The sequence below is a fragment of the Zeus faber genome (assembly GCF_960531495.2).
Source record: "Zeus faber genome assembly, chromosome: 13".
Taxonomy (NCBI): Eukaryota; Metazoa; Chordata; class Actinopteri; order Zeiformes; family Zeidae; genus Zeus; species Zeus faber.
Window position 1 is genome coordinate 16,254,925 of NC_137198.1, and position 18,615 is coordinate 16,273,539.

The 18,615-nt window shown below is 45.5% G+C and overlaps 1 protein-coding gene across 1 annotated transcript; it reads right to left on the bottom strand.

Annotated features, from left to right (window-relative positions):
- Window positions 1–1,367: 1,367 nt before the first annotated feature.
- On the bottom strand, window positions 1,368–17,788 carry LOC307238961 (RAS guanyl-releasing protein 1-like; the record flags this gene model as incomplete). Its single annotated transcript, XM_080012126.1, has 17 exons — window positions 1,368–2,845; window positions 2,939–3,279; window positions 3,947–4,078; window positions 4,535–4,571; window positions 4,836–4,980; window positions 6,700–6,809; window positions 6,996–7,100; window positions 7,297–7,377; window positions 7,716–7,991; window positions 8,104–8,220; window positions 8,927–9,100; window positions 9,267–9,420; window positions 10,788–10,919; window positions 11,123–11,174; window positions 12,691–12,816; window positions 16,781–16,953; window positions 17,655–17,788. The coding sequence occupies 17 exons, from the start codon at window positions 17,786–17,788 to the stop codon at window positions 2,723–2,725; spliced, it is 2,412 nt and encodes an 803-aa protein (XP_079868252.1). The 3' UTR covers window positions 1,368–2,722.
- Between the last annotated feature and the right edge of the window lie 827 nt (window positions 17,789–18,615).

Sequence of the window (18,615 nt, forward strand, 5' to 3'; positions counted from 1 at the left end):
GGGCTCAAACGCACCGCCGGACTCGTGTTTTCTGGCCTCTCGCCTGTTTGGGAATGTACCCCTCTCTCCCTCTCAACGCGAAGGCCGGCTCGTACGGTCTAGATGCAAATCGGATCGGCGCCGTTGTTCCCCAACTTTGGTCCGTTTCCAGCCCGTCACTCTGCTTCTCAGCAGGCCGTGTTATTAGAAAATATTCTGCGTTTTGCATGTCGTACAGCCGGATGGAGCCTTCTACTTCAGCCGGGCTGGTCGGTGTCACATTCAAATGGAAGTCAACTAGCTGTCACCAAACGCCCGGGCTCAAATTCGACTGTTCCCCTCCCCTCCCTCCTCTTCCTCTTGGCATTCTGCTGTTCTCATTACCAGACCCAGGCAGTCGCCGCCACCGTTTATGCAGCAAACAAGAGAACAACAAATAGGCAAACACCCACTTTCAATCAAATAGCCCCGCTCAGGCTGCTGGGGTGGCTGTTCTATGCTATAACACCAGCTCTGTGTTGCTGTGTGTATTACCACCAGAGGAAGAAAGCGGTGCAGCCGTGTCACCTCAACCAGCCAGAAGACAGATGATGACGCTGCTGGGCTGGAATCAATTCCAGCCCCGAAACGAAACCCTCTCATTAGCCACTGGTAAACATGGTTTGCGGAGGTGGAGACATGATGAACCCAAACGACACATTATTGTGACGTTTTTAGGGTGGCCACTGAATTTCTCGGGCATTAATGAATGATGTCGATGATTTGACTTGATCATTTGACTACAGGTCAATGTCTACGTCTGCAGGTACAGTCTGCTGTTTACACCTTGATGAGAAATTGGCAATTTCTTCAGATAATTTGTTTGTAGGGTTTATGAAAAGAATTGCAGGCTTTCCATCGACCTGTAGTCAAATGATGATCATTGAAGTCATTCTATGAGGCCCAAGAAATCCAGGGGCTACTCCTAAAAAAAAAACCATAACTATGCTTGGGTTGGGTTCATAATATGTCTGTTTTAGCAAACCTCACAAGTACATTTCTGGAGGAATTTGCACATAACCACCAGCAGAGAGGGAATTGGCTTGTGCATTACGCTTTCTTGGCTTCCCTTACAGGACAGAAAATGTTAATTACACATAAATCATCAAATTTCAACAGAATGTTCGACGTCACTGTAAGTGCTGCGCCCTCGCTGAATGCGATGAATGGAAAACACTGGAGGAGCAGCAACATGTCGTTTTCCAGTATTGTGATGCGGCAGTGATCCCTAGTGGCAAGGAGAGCAACAGAGGCAGTCATTTATATAAGCTGTATATTTATATAAGCACTTTTTTTTTTACGAGAACAATTGATGAGAACAAAATGGATACGACTGAAATGATGGACTTCAAAGTCACGGGACACTGGCGGCGTTCTATTTACAGCACATGACAAACACTAGTAACTGTTTGAAAATTATTATCCACAGGACACTGCTGCTATACTTGTTGCTATTGAAGAGACAATAATATAAATGCCAAGCGGCAAGAGTGCACCACACACAAAAGCATGTAGGCTTATGTGCTGAGCGATTTATATATATATATATATATATATATTACAAAAAAACATGTTTTAAAATTATCCATTGTGTAGTGTTTTCAACAATAAATACCAACAAAAGCACGGGAAACCTCTCGTCAACGTACACAGATATAACTCCTTCAGAGAAATGTGACATTTGGCAGCAGCACGGGCCAAAGACACTGTGCTCCATTCATTCTGGCACAGCGTCGATTATCGTCCGTCATCCCTTGTCGCGGCAAGAAGGAGAAGAAAATAAGTGGGAACCAAATAAATAAATGAAAAAAAAAAATCAACAACACTTCCGCCTTCTTCAAAAAAAAACGAAGTAAGTAAGTATGTACAGTATGCCGGCGGAAACAGACCGTCGAAAAACACACCGTTACGGCTTCGGGCTCGAGGAAAACATTCCCCCCGTCTCTCCCGGTCGTCACAGACAGTTCGGTGATTCCCTTCATTGATCGCACTCGTTCTTACATTATTCAGACGCCGGTTCATTCGCCGGGTCGTTAACCCTCGTAGCACAAAAAAATGTCGACTGTAAACAAGCAAGTAGGTAGAACATTGATTCCATAATCGCTGTTTATATTTAGACTGCAGGGCCCATCGCTCAGATCCTCGAAAGGAGCTCGTGTCCCGATATTGGCGCGGCAGACGTTCATCCTCGAAAGTCAAACTGTGCAGCGTTGACCGCGTTTGTACCACACACACACACACGCACACACACACACACATGCACACGCACGCACACACACACACACACACACACACACACAGACACACGCACACACACACACACACACATTCTGTGCATTGTAATAAAGATTGGAAATTAAATAAATAAAATGGAGCAAAACCCCACACAGCCGGCCTTTGAACAGCCCTGCCAATCAACCATTAGACAAGCCATCAGAGGCAGCGCTTCCTCTACGTAGCTTTTTCAAGTGGAGATGAAAGGGGGTCTGTGCCACGCACGTGGTTAAAAAAAACCTGCGAGTCCGACCAGCAGACTCCAGGTCGCACAGCCTCGGATTTGCCCGAATCTAGACTTTGAATGACTTGAATCCGGTAACGTGTGCAGACGTGGTCGATATGGGTAAAAAACTCTCCTCCCTGCAGTCTAAATATAGCCTAAAATACGGGATTTGATGGCAGTGGATGGTGCTGGGGGCGCATCCTGCTAAGAGGAGGAATCCTCCTCCGCCTGTCTCTTTAGCAGCAACTTTAGACTCTCCAGCTCCTGCTCCGACTCCTTCAGCCTCCTACGTAGTGTCTCGTTGACTTTCTGGAGCTTCTTGTTGTCCTGGAAAACGGCACAACACATTATATTTTATCCACGCAGTTACTGTAATTGACACAAGAGGAGGAGAACGGCTCTCGGTCTCTTAACACTCACCGATTCCAGAGCCTCGTAGGTGGGTTTGCTCTCCTCCTCCAGCTCCTTGGGCTTCTGCATGGTGGAGGCCCTGTTTTCCCATTTGGCGCAGTAGCGCTGCTTGCGTTGGGGCATGGGGCTGGGGCAGGGGGCTGCTCCGCCGGGGACCAGGAGGGAAGGCTGTTGGCGGCCGGACTCCGGGGGCGTGGAGGGGAGGTAGTGTCCCTCCGTCTGGGTGCCGCTGTGCACCCTCAGGTGTTGCAACAGCAGGGGAGGCGTCTTGAGGTGGGCCGGACCAGGGGTGTCCGGACTCCAGTCCCTGGATTCGTCCGCTGGGTATGGGAAAGGACCCTCCTCCGAGCCTGACGCCAAGTGAAACAAACACAAATGTCAAACGTGAGGTTGTTTTTCTATTGGACCATAATGTTTACATCACAAACAGGCTTTCAGTATTGCTAACTCTGAGACCTAGGGCCAAGAGAACGTCAGTGATCATAGAATTCTGAATAAGACTGAACGAAACTTCTCAAGTTTTTTTGATAAACTAGTGTTGATGAATTATTTGATCACAGTTTTGAACGCTTATGCTCATGTACCGTATGTGTATGTATGTGACAAATAATCTCTTGAACTTGAACTTGAACCTTGAATGTCCGGCAAGTCTGCAGCAGACATTTCTTTTCCATTCTTTGCCAAGCAACCCGGCCAAATTGTAAATTCAATCATAATCAATTTAATGTTGTTGAGTTTTTAATACACAATTATCACAACAGGATATTATTATTGTTATTTATATATATATTTTCTTAAAATTTTGGACATTTCTGAAGTTTTAAAAGTTTTATTATTCCATGCCACCAGATGGCGCTAGTCACGGGGACTTGGTGATGGCTGATCCATCAGTTAATACCGAGTTATGGAGTCTGAACATGTGCAAGCTATTCATGAGCGGAATGAGGGAGGATGCAGGCGGCATGTTATTAAATGAGTGATCAAATAACAAATTAAGTGTTTATAACTGCCTCCTACCCTCAGAGGTGCAGGTGGTGACCGAAGTCAGGCTCGACGTGGGACTGTCCATGGCGCTGGCGGCTTTAGTGTTCTTCTTGCACTCGAACGCCACCTGATCCTTGCACAGTTTGTGGCAGTTCATTCCACAGTCTGAGAACACAAAGGAATGCATGTCAGAGCACTTAAGGTGATCATAAAGTACCCTGCAGACTAGATGATTCAAACCTTATCTCTTCCCTCCTCTATTATCTCTCTATTGTCTCACTACGAATGCATTGCATCTTGCAAGTGCAACTTTCAGACCACTGCATGTTTGTCGTCATTTAAAGACTACGTTTTGTAAATGCTTTGTGGCAAAGGGGAAATGGTTTAAAAAAAAAAAAAAGAAAAAAAAAGACAAAGATTGTGGTTCTGAATCTGACTGCAGGCCCTGAATTCTTTCATGTGCAGGCAGGCTCAGCTAGCAGAGTGCAAGGCTGAAAACCACATATTACACCTTGTGCGAGGGATCTGCACGATACCTGCTCATGCAGCCGTGAGATATTTGGTGAAAAGATGAGAGAATATCCTCGTTCTCTCAAGCTAAGAGTGCGGCGGCATAATCACCTTTGCATCTGTATCCTTGTTTAATGACGCCCCACAACTGTCGAGGAGAAGGGGACGAAAACATATTTGTTCGATGACAATAGAACAATATACATAAGATATCTAGGTAGCAGGTCTGTCATGTGTTCATACTTTATAAACATGAATTAAACATTCTAAAAATAATATATTTATCTAATACACTGCTCTTAGATGCAAGGAGTTTGGCAAGGAAAGGTATTGTTTATAATATTATACCATACTATTGTTTTGTATTTTACACAGGGTTTATTTTACATTTCGTGTGACTTAACTAACTTACAAATCCCGAGCAGTTGTCACAGAAGGTGGGTTTCATGTACGTGGTCTCCTGGAAGTTGTGGACGAAGCCCAGACCCAGTTTGGAGCAGATGACGCTTGCCCTCATGAAATACGCCGTGATCTCCTCCCGGCTGATAAGGCCTTCCCTGGAAACCCAGCACACAGGGACAGTTAGAGGTTTGGGGAGTCACGGAATACATACGGATAACTGTAATCAGTTACAGAGAACAACGATCGTAATTTGATCCGATTCAGAACCAGAATGTGTTTACTCGGTCAAGTAGATTTTCATACACATGAAATTTCTCTTGGTAAGGGTTTGTGCATTTGGTGTACATAAAAAAAGCATAAAAAAGTTTAACAGTAAAACCCCCCAATTAATTCATTAAACAATGAATTCATTATTAATAAATAAATGTATAAATAAATAATACATTTACCAATTAACTAACTAATTTGTTAAAAAATACTGAATTAATTAAGTAATTAATTTATTAAGTAATGAATTAATTACAAATAAAAACAAATATACATAAATATACAGAATATACAAAATGTGATTCTATGCACAGAATAAATAAGATGAAAAGGCTGTGGCAGAGGCTAAGTGGCATTATGGTTGCTAGTATGTCTGTGGGTATGAATATAAATATAAACATAGATGTACAGTAAGTACGTAAAAAAAGTCCTCATATTACTGAGAATCGTGTCAAAGCACATGTTGATTGAGAAGATTTTCATACAATTTTTTCACCATCATTTTTGATAACACCTCAACCACCAATTAAAACTAATAAACCAAAGCACCAGAGTTCTGCTTGACAAACAGGCCGGAAGCTTGCTGTCGAATAGATATGCATTCAGTGGATGGAACTACAGCGAGTATTCCATGCTCAAAAGTGAAAAGTGTGTTGAATGTGAAGGAGCATCTACAGGCACAAAGCCGATTTAGCGACGAAACCCTGTTGATTTTGAACGTAGCGGCAGGTCGCCTGTGTCTGAGCCGCTCCCTCTCTGCGGCACTTGGGCTGAGCTCAAGGCTGTCTGGCTGCGTCTGTATTTCCCCTCAAATGTGTGATTTCTGTTCTTGTGGGCAAAAGAAGCAGAGAAACCACGAGCCCAGAGAAAGATTTGTATTATTTCAGACATGATCACGGATCATGATCATGAAATGTTCTATCTTATATATATGTTTGAAAGGAAATATCGTCATACCATCAGTTTCAAATAGTTCACTTATAAAGTAATTGGATTACCAAGTTGCCAATATCCATTCATCAAAGTGATTATATTACTTATATAGTGATTATATTATTTGAATTTTAAGAAGGTAACCTGTAGGTCATGGTGTTATCTTGTCCTTTTTTTAATCATATCTTGATCGAATACATTGTATGAGTAACCTTCGCAAAACCTTAATATACTTACTTTGGTAATTTCCTCATAACACTAAATATAGAACTTAATATTTTGACAGGAGTGTTACAGTTTTGTAGATCTAAACAACCTAAATATGCTTGAATAAAGTATTATGACCTATCTGTGCTCAATCCATTGCTGCGAATGTCAGCGTCTCGTACATTTTTCGTTCCACATGGAATGCTTTGATTTTCCAGTCCACGGCCGCTACAGGTATCGTGCACTTAGCGTGTTCGCTGACACACTTAACACCGGGCTTGCATGAGAGCCTCTTGAGTGAATTTGCGGTGCGGGGCTCAGCATGGTTAGCTGGGGGAGCTATTTTAGTTTCCTGTTGCCACACTCATCGCTACAGATTCCACCTTGGTTTCCTCTTCACAACAGTCAGCGTCGAAACCCAGCGAGACGCCGCACACCCGACGCCGTACAGTAACCCTTCCACTCACTTCTCTTTGTCCATGACACAGAAGGAGAAAGGGAAACTGGCGGCAATTTTCTCAAAATCCTCCTGAGAAATGAAGCCGTTCTCGTCGTGGTCGTAGTTCTTGAACACGGACTGTGAATCACACAAGAGGTGAGAGCTGTTAACCCCACGCGCAATGACCAAAAGAGCGCGTTCCTCACAACGATGCAGAGAAGTACAATGGTGAAACGAAATGATTAGGAGTTATGCAATGACATAAAAAAAACCCAAAACAAGTTATTGTGGGCAGGGCTGCGCTCGAAAAAACCAAACACTCACATCCACCATCCTCTGCACATGTTTGCTGATGGTCCGGGGGTCGGGTTTGGGGGCCACTCCCGCTGCCCAGTCCACAACCACTGGAGTTCTAGAAGGGGTGGCTGGCTGATGGCAACAAAGAGCAATCGTTACATCAACCTTGAGCAACGCGCCGCTAAGGGTAGCGATCTTCAATCCTTTTATTGTGACGGATCCAGTGATGAGACTTTTAGAAATGACGCAAAACAAATGTTACGTTTTTGTTTTTTTTCACCAACTGCTCAAAAGATTTCAATGCTCATTGGTGTTGTCTGTGACTCACGGGTGCTTTGGAGTTCTTGGGTTCCCTGGCATAAGAAAGCTCGTAGATGTCGTCCTCGGTGTAGTAAAGGTCTAGGGACAGCTGTGGAGGAAGAGCAAGCAAGGTTGGAGATCCCGCGGAAATCTCCAGAGGGTTCTGGGCCTTGTCATGCATTTGACTAGAGTATCTTTGGGATGGGAGGGACTTTTGTTGTGAAAAGTTTAGATATGAGCTCCCGGCGCTCCGCCGGCACATGAACAAAAGGTCCAAATGAAAAGAAAAACAAACTTAGGTCAATTAGAATTTAAGTCAATTAGAAAAGACAGTTACCTTATGAAGAAAAAAAAAAAAAAAAAAAAAAAAAAAAGAGTTGAAAGGCAGAATGTAAAAGAAGAAGAACCGCAACGCGAGGCGGTGACCGAAGCCTCCACCGGACCCACCGTCAGCAGATGGACCAGGTCCTTGTTGGCCTCCAGCCTGGGCGGGATCTGCTGCAGCTGGATCAGGTCGTTGATGTGGTTGTAGAGCGCCTGCAGCTTCTGGACGTTCACCTTGTCCTCCTCCACGTAGTCCGACATGGCTTCGTTGACTGAGATGAGATCCTTGAGGTGGACGCCCACGATGGGGATCTTGAAGCCGGCGCAGCGGCCGTACGCCTGCCGGTAGTTGTCGTAGTTCCTGCAGGACGACAGCAGCTCCGTCATCTCGTTCAGGGCCTGTGGAGGAGAACGCCGGACGATTGGACTGTGGGTCTCCGAGAGGGGATGTAGCCCGGCAGCCGCCCCGCTTATATCGACGGCGCGACGCGTGGAAACCATCGCTCCGTACCTTGATGACCTCGTTGGGGACGTGCGCGCTGGTGTCCTTCAGCCTTGAGATGGAGCTGTGACAGAGGCTTCCCACCACGGCCATCAGGGTGTTGAAGTTGTGCATGAGATGGAGGCTCTGGAGAGCACGCACACGTGAATATCCATCCCTTCATGCACGTACAAACACACACACACTGCGTGCAGACGCGCACACGCACAGGCGCACTCGCACACGAAACAATTAAACTCTCTCCGTGTAGTTGCATAACCCAGAAACCTGTGGTTACATAAGCCACTCACGCTTCTTCTGCTGAACTGTCGCTGCTGTTGCCTGCTTTTCCTTTTTCGGAGGAGCTTTTTGGAGAATTATACGGTGTTCATATCAATTTCAAGGGTTTCTCTAGAGTTCAACGCTACACGGCGGCTAGAAAACAAAGCACGAGGCTTCACATGACGGCAACGCCGTGAAGCATGCAAGGCCTGGCCAGCGCGGTATCTTAAACTATATCAGTTCTTTGCCCCTCTCTTCTACCTGTACCTCGCCCCCTTCAGCTCAACTAATACTTCTGTTTCCGTGTAAGGGCTATTCTTTTGACATCTAAAAAAAAAAGCGCTTGTCGCGGTGGCTCTCCAGAGTAATTTCCAGCACTCTTATGATTAAAACTCTGAAGGGTCTGTAACGCTGACCATTTTCACTGTAAAATAGTGTGAGTAGTGAAGTTACACCGGTAGAAATGCTGGTACAGCTGTGGGAGCCATGGACATTCGCAACATTCTCTCAGAAGTCAGAAATCTCGGAACTAGACAAAAGAACAGTGGCAATGATGAGGTTGAACCCATACCTGAGCCACTTGGATGAACTTGGTGAAAACCTCAGCTCTCAGCTGCGCTGTGGGCCGGCTCAGCACCATCAGCTGCACCCACTGGGAGATACCATTGCACAGGGAAATGGAACGTTCCATCGCGGGGATGTCCTTCACGCAGCAGTTGCGGATGTAGCTTTGGTAGTCCCCGAACTGCCAATGTGACCATAGAGGAACAACCAGCTGAATGGAAATTACTAGAAAGCCCTTGCGCGCATGTTCCGGTGGAACAACAACATGGTACAACGCCACGAGATGAGAAATGTTTCTTAAGAGACACATCGTATTGTATTGCCAACGCTTCGCGCTCTGTACTCACTGATATCCTACAGAAGGACTTGAACTCCAGGAAGGTCAGGTGCTCCGCCAGCTCGATGGGCTCCAGGTGGTCGAAAAGGAGCGAGACCTTCCGTTTCTTGCTGCTGTTCGCCTTGATCTTCTGGCTGGCTTTCCACGACCAGTCACGCTCGGTTCTACAACGCACACAGCAAGGAATTAATATGCCCATATCAGCAATCTGGAAATAAAAAAAGGAGTTACAGGACAGATTTTCTGTTTTTCAACCCAGGTCTTACCAAAATGTTGATTCTCGTCATTTATTCGTGTCTTTTTTATATCACGACCTCACTGAACCCTTGAGAAACTGTGCTTGAATTCTGTCCAAAGGGACAAATAGATAAAGTAAAATCTCCTTTTCAAAAAATGGCAAATTCTCGTTATAGTCCCAGTGTATTTATTTAACATGCTTTAAGTAACATCACATTTTATTAAAAATGCGCTGATGTAGCTAAGAGAGTTTATTTACGGGAGTGCAAAAGAGCCAATAAAGCTCTGTAAAACATATAAGGAGATTTAACATTTCCTCTGCACCATTGGGCTACATTTAAAGGGGACTTATTACGCTTTTCCTTGTTTTCTGTCATATATATAATGTTACAGTGTGGGATGTTCATATTTAGACGTGGCCAAAGTGTTAAATAATGAGGTAAACTAAACAAAGTAATCGCTGTGAACAAAACACTCGCTCTGAACGCTCAGGTTCTTTCTACTTTCTGCACGAGCGGACGTCACGCCGTCAAAGATTTTTTTTATCCGATCATCTGCTGCGTCCCATCCACTGTGCGTTTCTCCAAACAAAACCCCCCAAAAATAATGTTTTTATTGTCAACGTATTTATTTATTTATTTCCGATGTGTACGTGAAACAAATAATCCCCGTGCCCGTGGGTCCCTGGTGCGTCGCGGTGTCCGCGTCCGTCACTCCCACAAGCCTGGAGCACGGCAACCAAAGTCGTAACAAACTTTTAAAAGAGGCCTTGTAGATCTAATATGAGTGAAGATTCAGCAACTGGTTTGCTTATTTCTCTGCTCAGAAACAGATTTTGGTGGACTGATAAGGTGAAATCAGTGAAAGTTACAGAGCGCCAGCTCCTCCCACTTAATAGCCCGTTTTGGAATAAGAGAGTTAAAAAGGCATTTTGCAATGGCAAGAATGCACAATCTGAGTGGTATTTTCAGCTCCAAACTTCTTAAGACATGGTTTGGGGATCTCAGAGACGGACATCAACTTGTGTATAAAGGAGCATAATAGGTCCTCCTTAAGCACAGAGAGAAGCTGCAGCAGAATGGTTAGTTTCTCAGTTGTAAAGTGGTTTCGCTATGAAAGGTAAAAGAAACCGACTTGAAAAAAAAACAAAAACAAAAAAACGCACACCTATCCCCTAATGTACTCTTCCGTGAATCGAATGCTTGATGCCATTTGGTGGTGTATTTTCTGTTTGCGTACTCTACATAAAAACAATACGATCTGTTTAAAGGTAAACGGGGCAGGCTGTGCTCACATCCACTTGGTCTCGAGGAGCTGAGACAGATGCTCCTGGCCTTGGTCTCTGATCAGCTCCTGGAACTGCTCCAGGCTGTCCGTCAGGCTGTGGTGCAGGCGGAACATCACCCAGAACTCCTGGATCCAGTACCTGGACACGCGACACGTTACGGCACCGCGTGACCGCGGAGTGACGCGCGACTCATGCCACTGACTCACAAATCCGCAGACGGGATCTACAACTATCAATCCATATCTTTCCACCCTCCAGTCACCGGGAGGGGTCCTCGCCAGTTTCACGGAGGTCCGGCGGGTGTGTAAGAACCCGACTGTCGGCGCGAGGCCCACACTGACCTGATCAGAAAGCAGATTCTCTGGCACCCCACGGGCTGCTCGTTGTCCACTTCTGTTTTAAATGTGAGGACGGGAGTCAAGGAACCATGGAAATATATTAATGTGGATGATAATCATGACGGGCAATGCGGTGAGTCATTTTAGTCATTTAAAGCCTGGATTCAGATTGTCTTTCATTCGGTCGTGATATTTAATATTACTTTGATTAGATCTGGCTGAAGCACTCCGATGGAATAAAACAAATTTGATTAAGTTGGGTGAAGGGAAGAAATTCTCAATCATTCTGGCATGAAAGAGAAGACACTTTCTGATTTGGATTTCATTGGCGTCTTCTTCCTCGTTTGTGTTTCAAGTGAAAACACGAAGCAGGGAACAAACAGAAAATATTGATTCCCTTCTTGGCGTCGCTTTCTCTTTCTCTTCCACTCTGGCGAGATGCTCTCCTAAGTCCTTAACTTTTTTTTTAATTTTATTTTTTTTTATCTCACCTGCACAATTATCAAGTGTCAAAATACTTTCCACTACTTCTCTACCCTATTTCCATGTGCGGCACAGGCCCATCGAAGTACTTTTCATTACCATGCTTGCTTTGCTCTGACCCCCAGTCACGGAAGGGCCAACAACCGATCCCCAGAGCCACCAAACTGATGTCAACCGTAAAGCGCCACGGCTCTCCGTTGCCAGAAATCAGCTTGAGGTGATGCGCGGGAAAAAAAAAAAAAAAAAAAAAAAAAAGTCCAACTGCGTCATGAGAGCAGAAGAACTGCCCACACCATCCCATCGGCTGGCCGCCATCAGGGCTGTTAAAGGCTCCCGTGTCTGTTCCTCGATTCTAACCCACGCATTGCGAGTCTCGTTTTTTATCGACGCGTCTTCCGGGTCGTCCGCGGCGAACGAGAGGGTTAAAAATAGCAAAGAGGTGCACGCGGCAGACGGTAGTCTGACGTGGGTTTCGGGAGGCAGGGGCCGCTCTCCGAGCCATCAAGTGCCTGTGTTTGTATATAGTTGAAGGGGACTTGACCAGGATGGACCCAGAGGTAATTAACACCTGAAACCTCACGGCTTCTCAGCCGCGCCGCGAGGCTTCTCCGAGGGGGCCGCCTGCGTGACGCCACCGCTCTCGCCCTGAATGGAAGCGGAGAGTTCAGGCCCCGCATTGAAATCCAGCGCTTGTTTATCTATGTAAAGTGGTTGAAATCGGCGGATGGGGGTTAATAGCGAGACACTTCAGTTGTAAACGCTTCCCAAGATAGTAAGTGTACGTTGACTACAAAGAGGACTGGAGTTATACCCCAGATGGAAATAATAGATCCGAAAGCCCGGCTAATTACCAAACTGCCACTGCCTACCGAGTTGCACAGTGACAGCTTCGACAGATTTGCATGTAAAGCCGAGTGTGAGTTTGCCGGAGCCGTTGCCACTGGCGACCGAGCGCGAGCGGCAAACACAGATTAGACAGCTACGACGTGATCCCTCCGCATTATTTCTCACGGAGATCCGGCCAAAGCCTCGGAGCGCTTACGCCCGCCACGCGCTCGTCTATCGCCCCAGCAAGAACCCCCTCCAGCCGCTCGGCGCTGCAGGATATAGGACGCTGAGTCGGTCCATGAGGTCGCTGGAGGACATCAGGAGCCGGTGCATGGTCAGGGTGATGTTCAGCAGGTGGCTGCTCCCGCAGACGCCGCCGTCCGAGTCTGTGTGTGGGGGGGAAGACGGAGGGAGGCGTTTCATTCCGCTTCCAAACGGAGTGAACGGCGTCCATTATACAACGGTGTAATCATGAAATGATTGCATGAAGATTAAATATTCATCCCTCAAAAGACGTCAGATAGTCATTCTTTCAGTTACTCTGTATCGATCCTACATCAATTTATGTTCATCCCCTTCAACACTGATTAGGTTAGTTATAGCAGTCATATACAGTTAAACATTTGCATCAAATATATATATTATATATAGTGTATTGTTTTTTTTTTTCCATACATTTTGTTATGCATTTAGTTCCACCCTGTCTACGTCACTCTCTTCATCTACTTTAAACTATCCAAAATCTCACTTCCGTCTTTGTTAACACCTTCCCTTTTGTGGTTTTCTGCTAAAAAAATAGAAGTCGTGTCCTCTGTAGTTTTCTATAAAATGTAGGTGATGCCGGAAGGACACTGACGTTGCTGTAAATAGCTCCTTCAGTGGAGCACAATACGAGTGATTTTGAGTATAAAGTATAAAACCCGCTGAGATGAATGCATGAGCCTCTAGAGACCTTAAGAAGCAAGCGGGCCTTAAATGTTGTGATCCACTGTTGAAGAATTAGTGGAAATGTGAATAAATTGATTACAACTGGAAAGGTCTTCACTGGACATTAATATCATGTGATATCATGTGATATACAACCCTTGCTCGGTCTGGACAGTGGCCCGTATCTTGATTCCACCAAGGACATTAGAGTTTCTGCGTTCCCACTTTCAAACACTATCACCGTGGAAATGACACCGACGCCATGGCAACGTGCACCGCTCCAGTCTTTGTTATCTATATGCAGTGGGCCGCTCCGGTAGCTGACTAATCTCTGCCCTCGGATTCTGCACTGTGCGTTTCTGTTTTTCGCCGCGCGACAAACATGACCACCCAGACACACCAAATGGGTGTGTGTGCCGGTGACATCACCACTGTAGATACACATCTAGACCGTGGCGGTGTGGTGTTGTGTGTCATGTCCTGTCGGGGCATGTGTTGTATTTATGTCGTTGCGTTGTATCTCTTCAGTGTGTAACCAAAGCTGTTGTGTAGCTTGATGTTGAGAAGATTAAAGGATAGCTTTGCTATTTTTCAACCCCTTGTTAAAATGTTGGTTCGTGTCATTTATGACCGTTACTGTTTGCTATTGAGAAACTTACCACTCTGCTGCAGCTTCTCGCTGTGCTTTTAAATGCAGTTCAAGGGGGCAAAGTCTGAAGCCATAAAAATAAAAACCACGTGCCTAAGTGTATTTAGTGAAAATGCTTAAAGTAACAGTGATATCGCATTTCGTTCAAAACTCTTTTTGCAATTTCCGCAGAAAATCCAAAGCACAACACTGGCTCCAGTGGGTTTCCAGCGGGAAGCGGCGCAACTTCATGTGTCTCGTCCCTTACGCTCGTGCGGATGTAGCCAGAGGAGTTAATTTGTGGAAGTGTAAAAGGGTAAACTGAAAAAATTAAAAAAAATTAAATGCACAGCCTGCCACAGTTTCTTGGTATAACGTATCGAAACTGTCCTTTTCGAAAAAAAAAGGGGGTTTGAAAAAATAAAATAAAAAATCCCCGTTGGAATGCGTTATGAGCACAGCGAGGAGCTGCAGAAGAGGGGTAAGTTTCTCAACATTTCTCAAAATTTCAAACTATCCTTCACAACTTGAGCTTTTTCTTTATTTCATATTTCTGGCTTCGTGATCAAGTGAAGAGAAATAGGAGGGTATGACTTTACTATTGGCATACGTATTGGACTGTTAGTAGCAGTCCCACGGGGCATGGTTTAAAACTTTGAAAGAAGTTCCATCTCTTTTTTTTTTTTTAAACGGGAAACATTTTAATAAGCGGTGAAAAACGGCAAGGTTAATTTTCAAGCACACATATCAAACACCGATGGCTGTTCTGGGTATACAGTACCCGGGTGTGTAATCGCCCTGGTTATCAGTGAAAAGCCCAAGGTTTGACCACAGCGTGTTAGCTGTGATACTGTAACATACAGTGGTGTCAAATATCGAAAATCTCCCTCTAAATGACACAAATAATCCCGTCTGATCCCTCCCGCTGCACCCGGTTTCAATCGAACAGATCCAGACCTGCAAATCTAGAACAAGGAGAAGCCTCGACTCTGCAGTAGGCGGGGAAAAAAAAAAAAAAAAGAAAATTGCTCCATCCTTGATGATTTTTCCAACCGGCTTTCCAACCGCGAAACCCTCCGGGGGGGGGGGGGGGGGGGGGCAACGAGGTTAATTACCAAGGAAATCCTGCGCCGGCCCTTCTCACTTGCCGGAACGTGAGGAAACGCGCGGGGCTGGTATGCCGGGACGGGAGGAGGGCAACTTTATCATAACAAACACCGGGCACGGGCACGCCGGCGTCTGACCTACTTTTCCGCGTTATCTGCGCCATCCATCACCTCGCCCAAACCTTTTCCTTGTTTTGACACGGGCTTTTGGACTGGATGATCCCTTTGTTTTAGAAGAACCCATGATAGAGCCATGCCAATTGTTGCTCTCTTCTTCTCTCTCTGTCTCTCTCTCTCTCTCTCTCTCTCTCCCTCTCTCAAGTATATTTCTCTCCTCCACAACCGGGGACCAGGGGTTTTTCACACCACTTTGCATGACAAATCGCTTATATTTCCGTTCGGAATTTGGCGAGGCGTCCTCTCCCGGGGCCAGAAACCCCCTCGGACCCTCCCCGGTGCCGGAGAGCGATGATGTCAACAGCCATTGATCGGCGCCGTACAGCGCGCTGCATTTCAAAGAGCGGCCAGCATCTGAGGATGGCCGTTCGGGGAGCTGACCTTTGGGCCCGGGCCCGGCTTGAAGCGGGCGTCAGGTAATCCTTCAAATAGCTCCTACGTGCGCGCTCACATTTCGGAAAAAGGGTGGCAGGGTCCCGAGGCCCTCGAGGGGGGTTCGTCTGTGATGTGGAGCGCTCCACCGCGGAACCGTGAAAACTGTAAAGACCCCCCCGAAACAAACGTGCGATCATCTGATTCCATCGTTATATCGCCCCTATTTAGTCGTTCTTTTTTCTTCCCAATCACATTCGCCGTGTCCTCTTTGCTGTCAGTGGATTCTAGCGTCTGGAGTCACCGGGTGATTTTTTAACATGACATCTGTCGTGAATGTGAAATAAACAGCGAGCTGTTACCGTTCTGCCCCCCGCCCCCCGCAGACGGACAAACGTAATTACGTGATGTCACTCGGCGGCTCGCTCCATTGTGCCGCCTCTCCAATGCTCTCGCTTCACTTTTGTATCCAGGCAACAGCAATTTGAAAGTGTGCCTCTTCAAAGACATAATCACCATAACTCTGAGAGCACTCCAGATATCTTAGTGAGACCGATGATTCTTCACTCCGACGATCGACTGTGGCCCACTCACACCCGGGATTTCTTTATTTATGAAAAAAATAATAATAATCAGATTGCGGCGAACGTGTCATATAAAACACATTTGCTAATCAACGCATGTGAGGGTTATAGAATTATAAACACGATGCCATTTCCCTATATCGTAAAAGGGCATCGACTCAAAAAGAAAGATTTGTGGGAAAAGGGCCGCCTAAAGTCTGAGCCACAAATATTTTGCCTTTTGTCCGTAAGAAAATCTACTTTCACATTCAAACGCTACACAAATACACCAGTCCTTTGAATGTAGTAAATACTTCTTCTGTTTGAAATCTACAACTAAATGAACGCAGAGGAGAGTCGGGGGGGGGGGGGGGGGGGGGGGGGGGGGGCATTGGGACTTACTTTGAAAACGTTACTGTAAACACTGCTGTTATCTGAGGATCACTCCTTGATCACGGGTTGTGATTTACCAACGGAGGCATTTGTTTGAAGAAAAGGAAGTCAAGAGGACCTAAATATAATGGAAATGCACAGCACATTCAGGGGTCTCACGGCGGAGGCAGGAGGTCGGACCTACCGAAGCTCTGCAGACAGGCCTGGATCAGCTCGTCCCAGCTACCCCCCTTGGTCAAGGCTCCCAGAGACGCAGGGGTCTTGGCCTGGACCCCCTGCTGGGCCACGACGGGCCGGTGGAACCGCTGAGGAAGCCCAGGAGGAGAGACCCTGGACCTGGATCGTGGAGTTGCTGGCCTGGAAAGAGATGGAGAGATTAGGCGAAAGAGTGAGGGGCCAAAGGAGAACTCTGTGTGTGTGTGTGTGTGTGTGTGTGTGTGTGTGTGTGTGTGTGTGTGTGTGTGTGTGTGTGTGTGTGTGTGTGCATGAGAGAAGAGTGCATGTGCACAATTCAGAAAGCCGTAGTTGAAGAGAATGTGTGTGTGTGTGTGTGTGTGTGTGTGTGTGTGTGTGTGTGTGCGTGTGTGTGTGCGCGCGTGTGTCTGTGTGTGTGCGTGTGTGCGTGTGAGTGCGCGCGTGGGTACATGTGTGTGTTTATTCCAGTCTACATTTTTAAAAAAGGAAATAATTGTCTTACATTTGCACAGAATTGAACGCTATTGTTTCAATATCAATAGTAGCACCTGGAATTTGCTTTTCATTGTTCACATTTCCTTCCCTGTTGCTGGGAACACACAGCATTGCGGACATCCACTCTACACTTTTAAGTACAAAGTAAATAGAAAGGCCGTTTTAAAACGACAAGAAACAAACTGGAACCGCAGTAAAAAAAAACAAAAAAAAACAAAACACAACCAAATCCAACATTAAAACGATATGTGCGTAATTGGCACTAACATTACGCACGGCGGAGACGCGGAGTTACTGGCGTGATAAAAACAAAAACCTTTAGAGATAAAAAAAAAAAATATATATATATAACGATTGTCTTAACTCACGGGTGATCTTTTTCCTTCTCGTTGGATGTGGTATTTCCATTTTGGTTCTCCTTTGCCTGGTATCCCATGGCCAGGTACTGGGCCACCAGTGGCTGCACCAGGCTGTCCATCTGGCTCCTCTTGGGTAAGTGCATGTCAGTGCGTCTGGGAGCGGAGCGCTCATTGTTCTGACTTGGTGAGGATGATGACACGCGTGATGAAGGTGCGTCTCTGAGGGGGCGGAAGGGAAAAAAAAAAGTTTGGGTGACGTATTCAATTCGGCCGGCGCTCGGGCGGATAATCCATGAAAATGTGTTGAAAAATGAATAATAGTGAAAAAAGGTTGTTTATTGTATAAAGTTGTTTATTGATGGTGTATTTTTTAATCAATTAATATTAACATTACACCTGATAGACTAGTGCCACTAATAGAATAGTGTTATTATGTCTTATGGATAATAATAATAATAATAATAATAATAATTATTATTATTATTATTATTATTATTATTATTTATAACGTCGTTTCCAGCAGCCCACGAACAAGAATAATGTGTCTATATTTCTCAAAGAATTTGTTGTCTGAGCAGGGTGTGCAGAACAGGAAAGGGTGTTTCTTCCTCTAAGCCTTTACATTGAAACAACTCCATGACACTGATTGAAGAGCAACAGGGGTCTTCACAGGCTGTGAGATCTGTTGAATCGGGCCACACTCCCATTGTGTGATGAGGGCTTAAATAGAAAATACAAAGCAATGGAACACAAAATATGTCACATTATCGTCTTGTTGGTTGAAGCAGGGAGTTCCCAAAATGAGGTTCACGGCCTCCTAGTGGTCTTTAAAGGAAATGCAGGAGGTCCCTGCTGCAAATTATTATACTGTATTTTTTTTTTCATTATAATTAATTATTAGTGGTGGTTTTCACTATATTATTTAATGTTTTATTCTCATTCATTTTTACAAAATATATGTACTCAACTC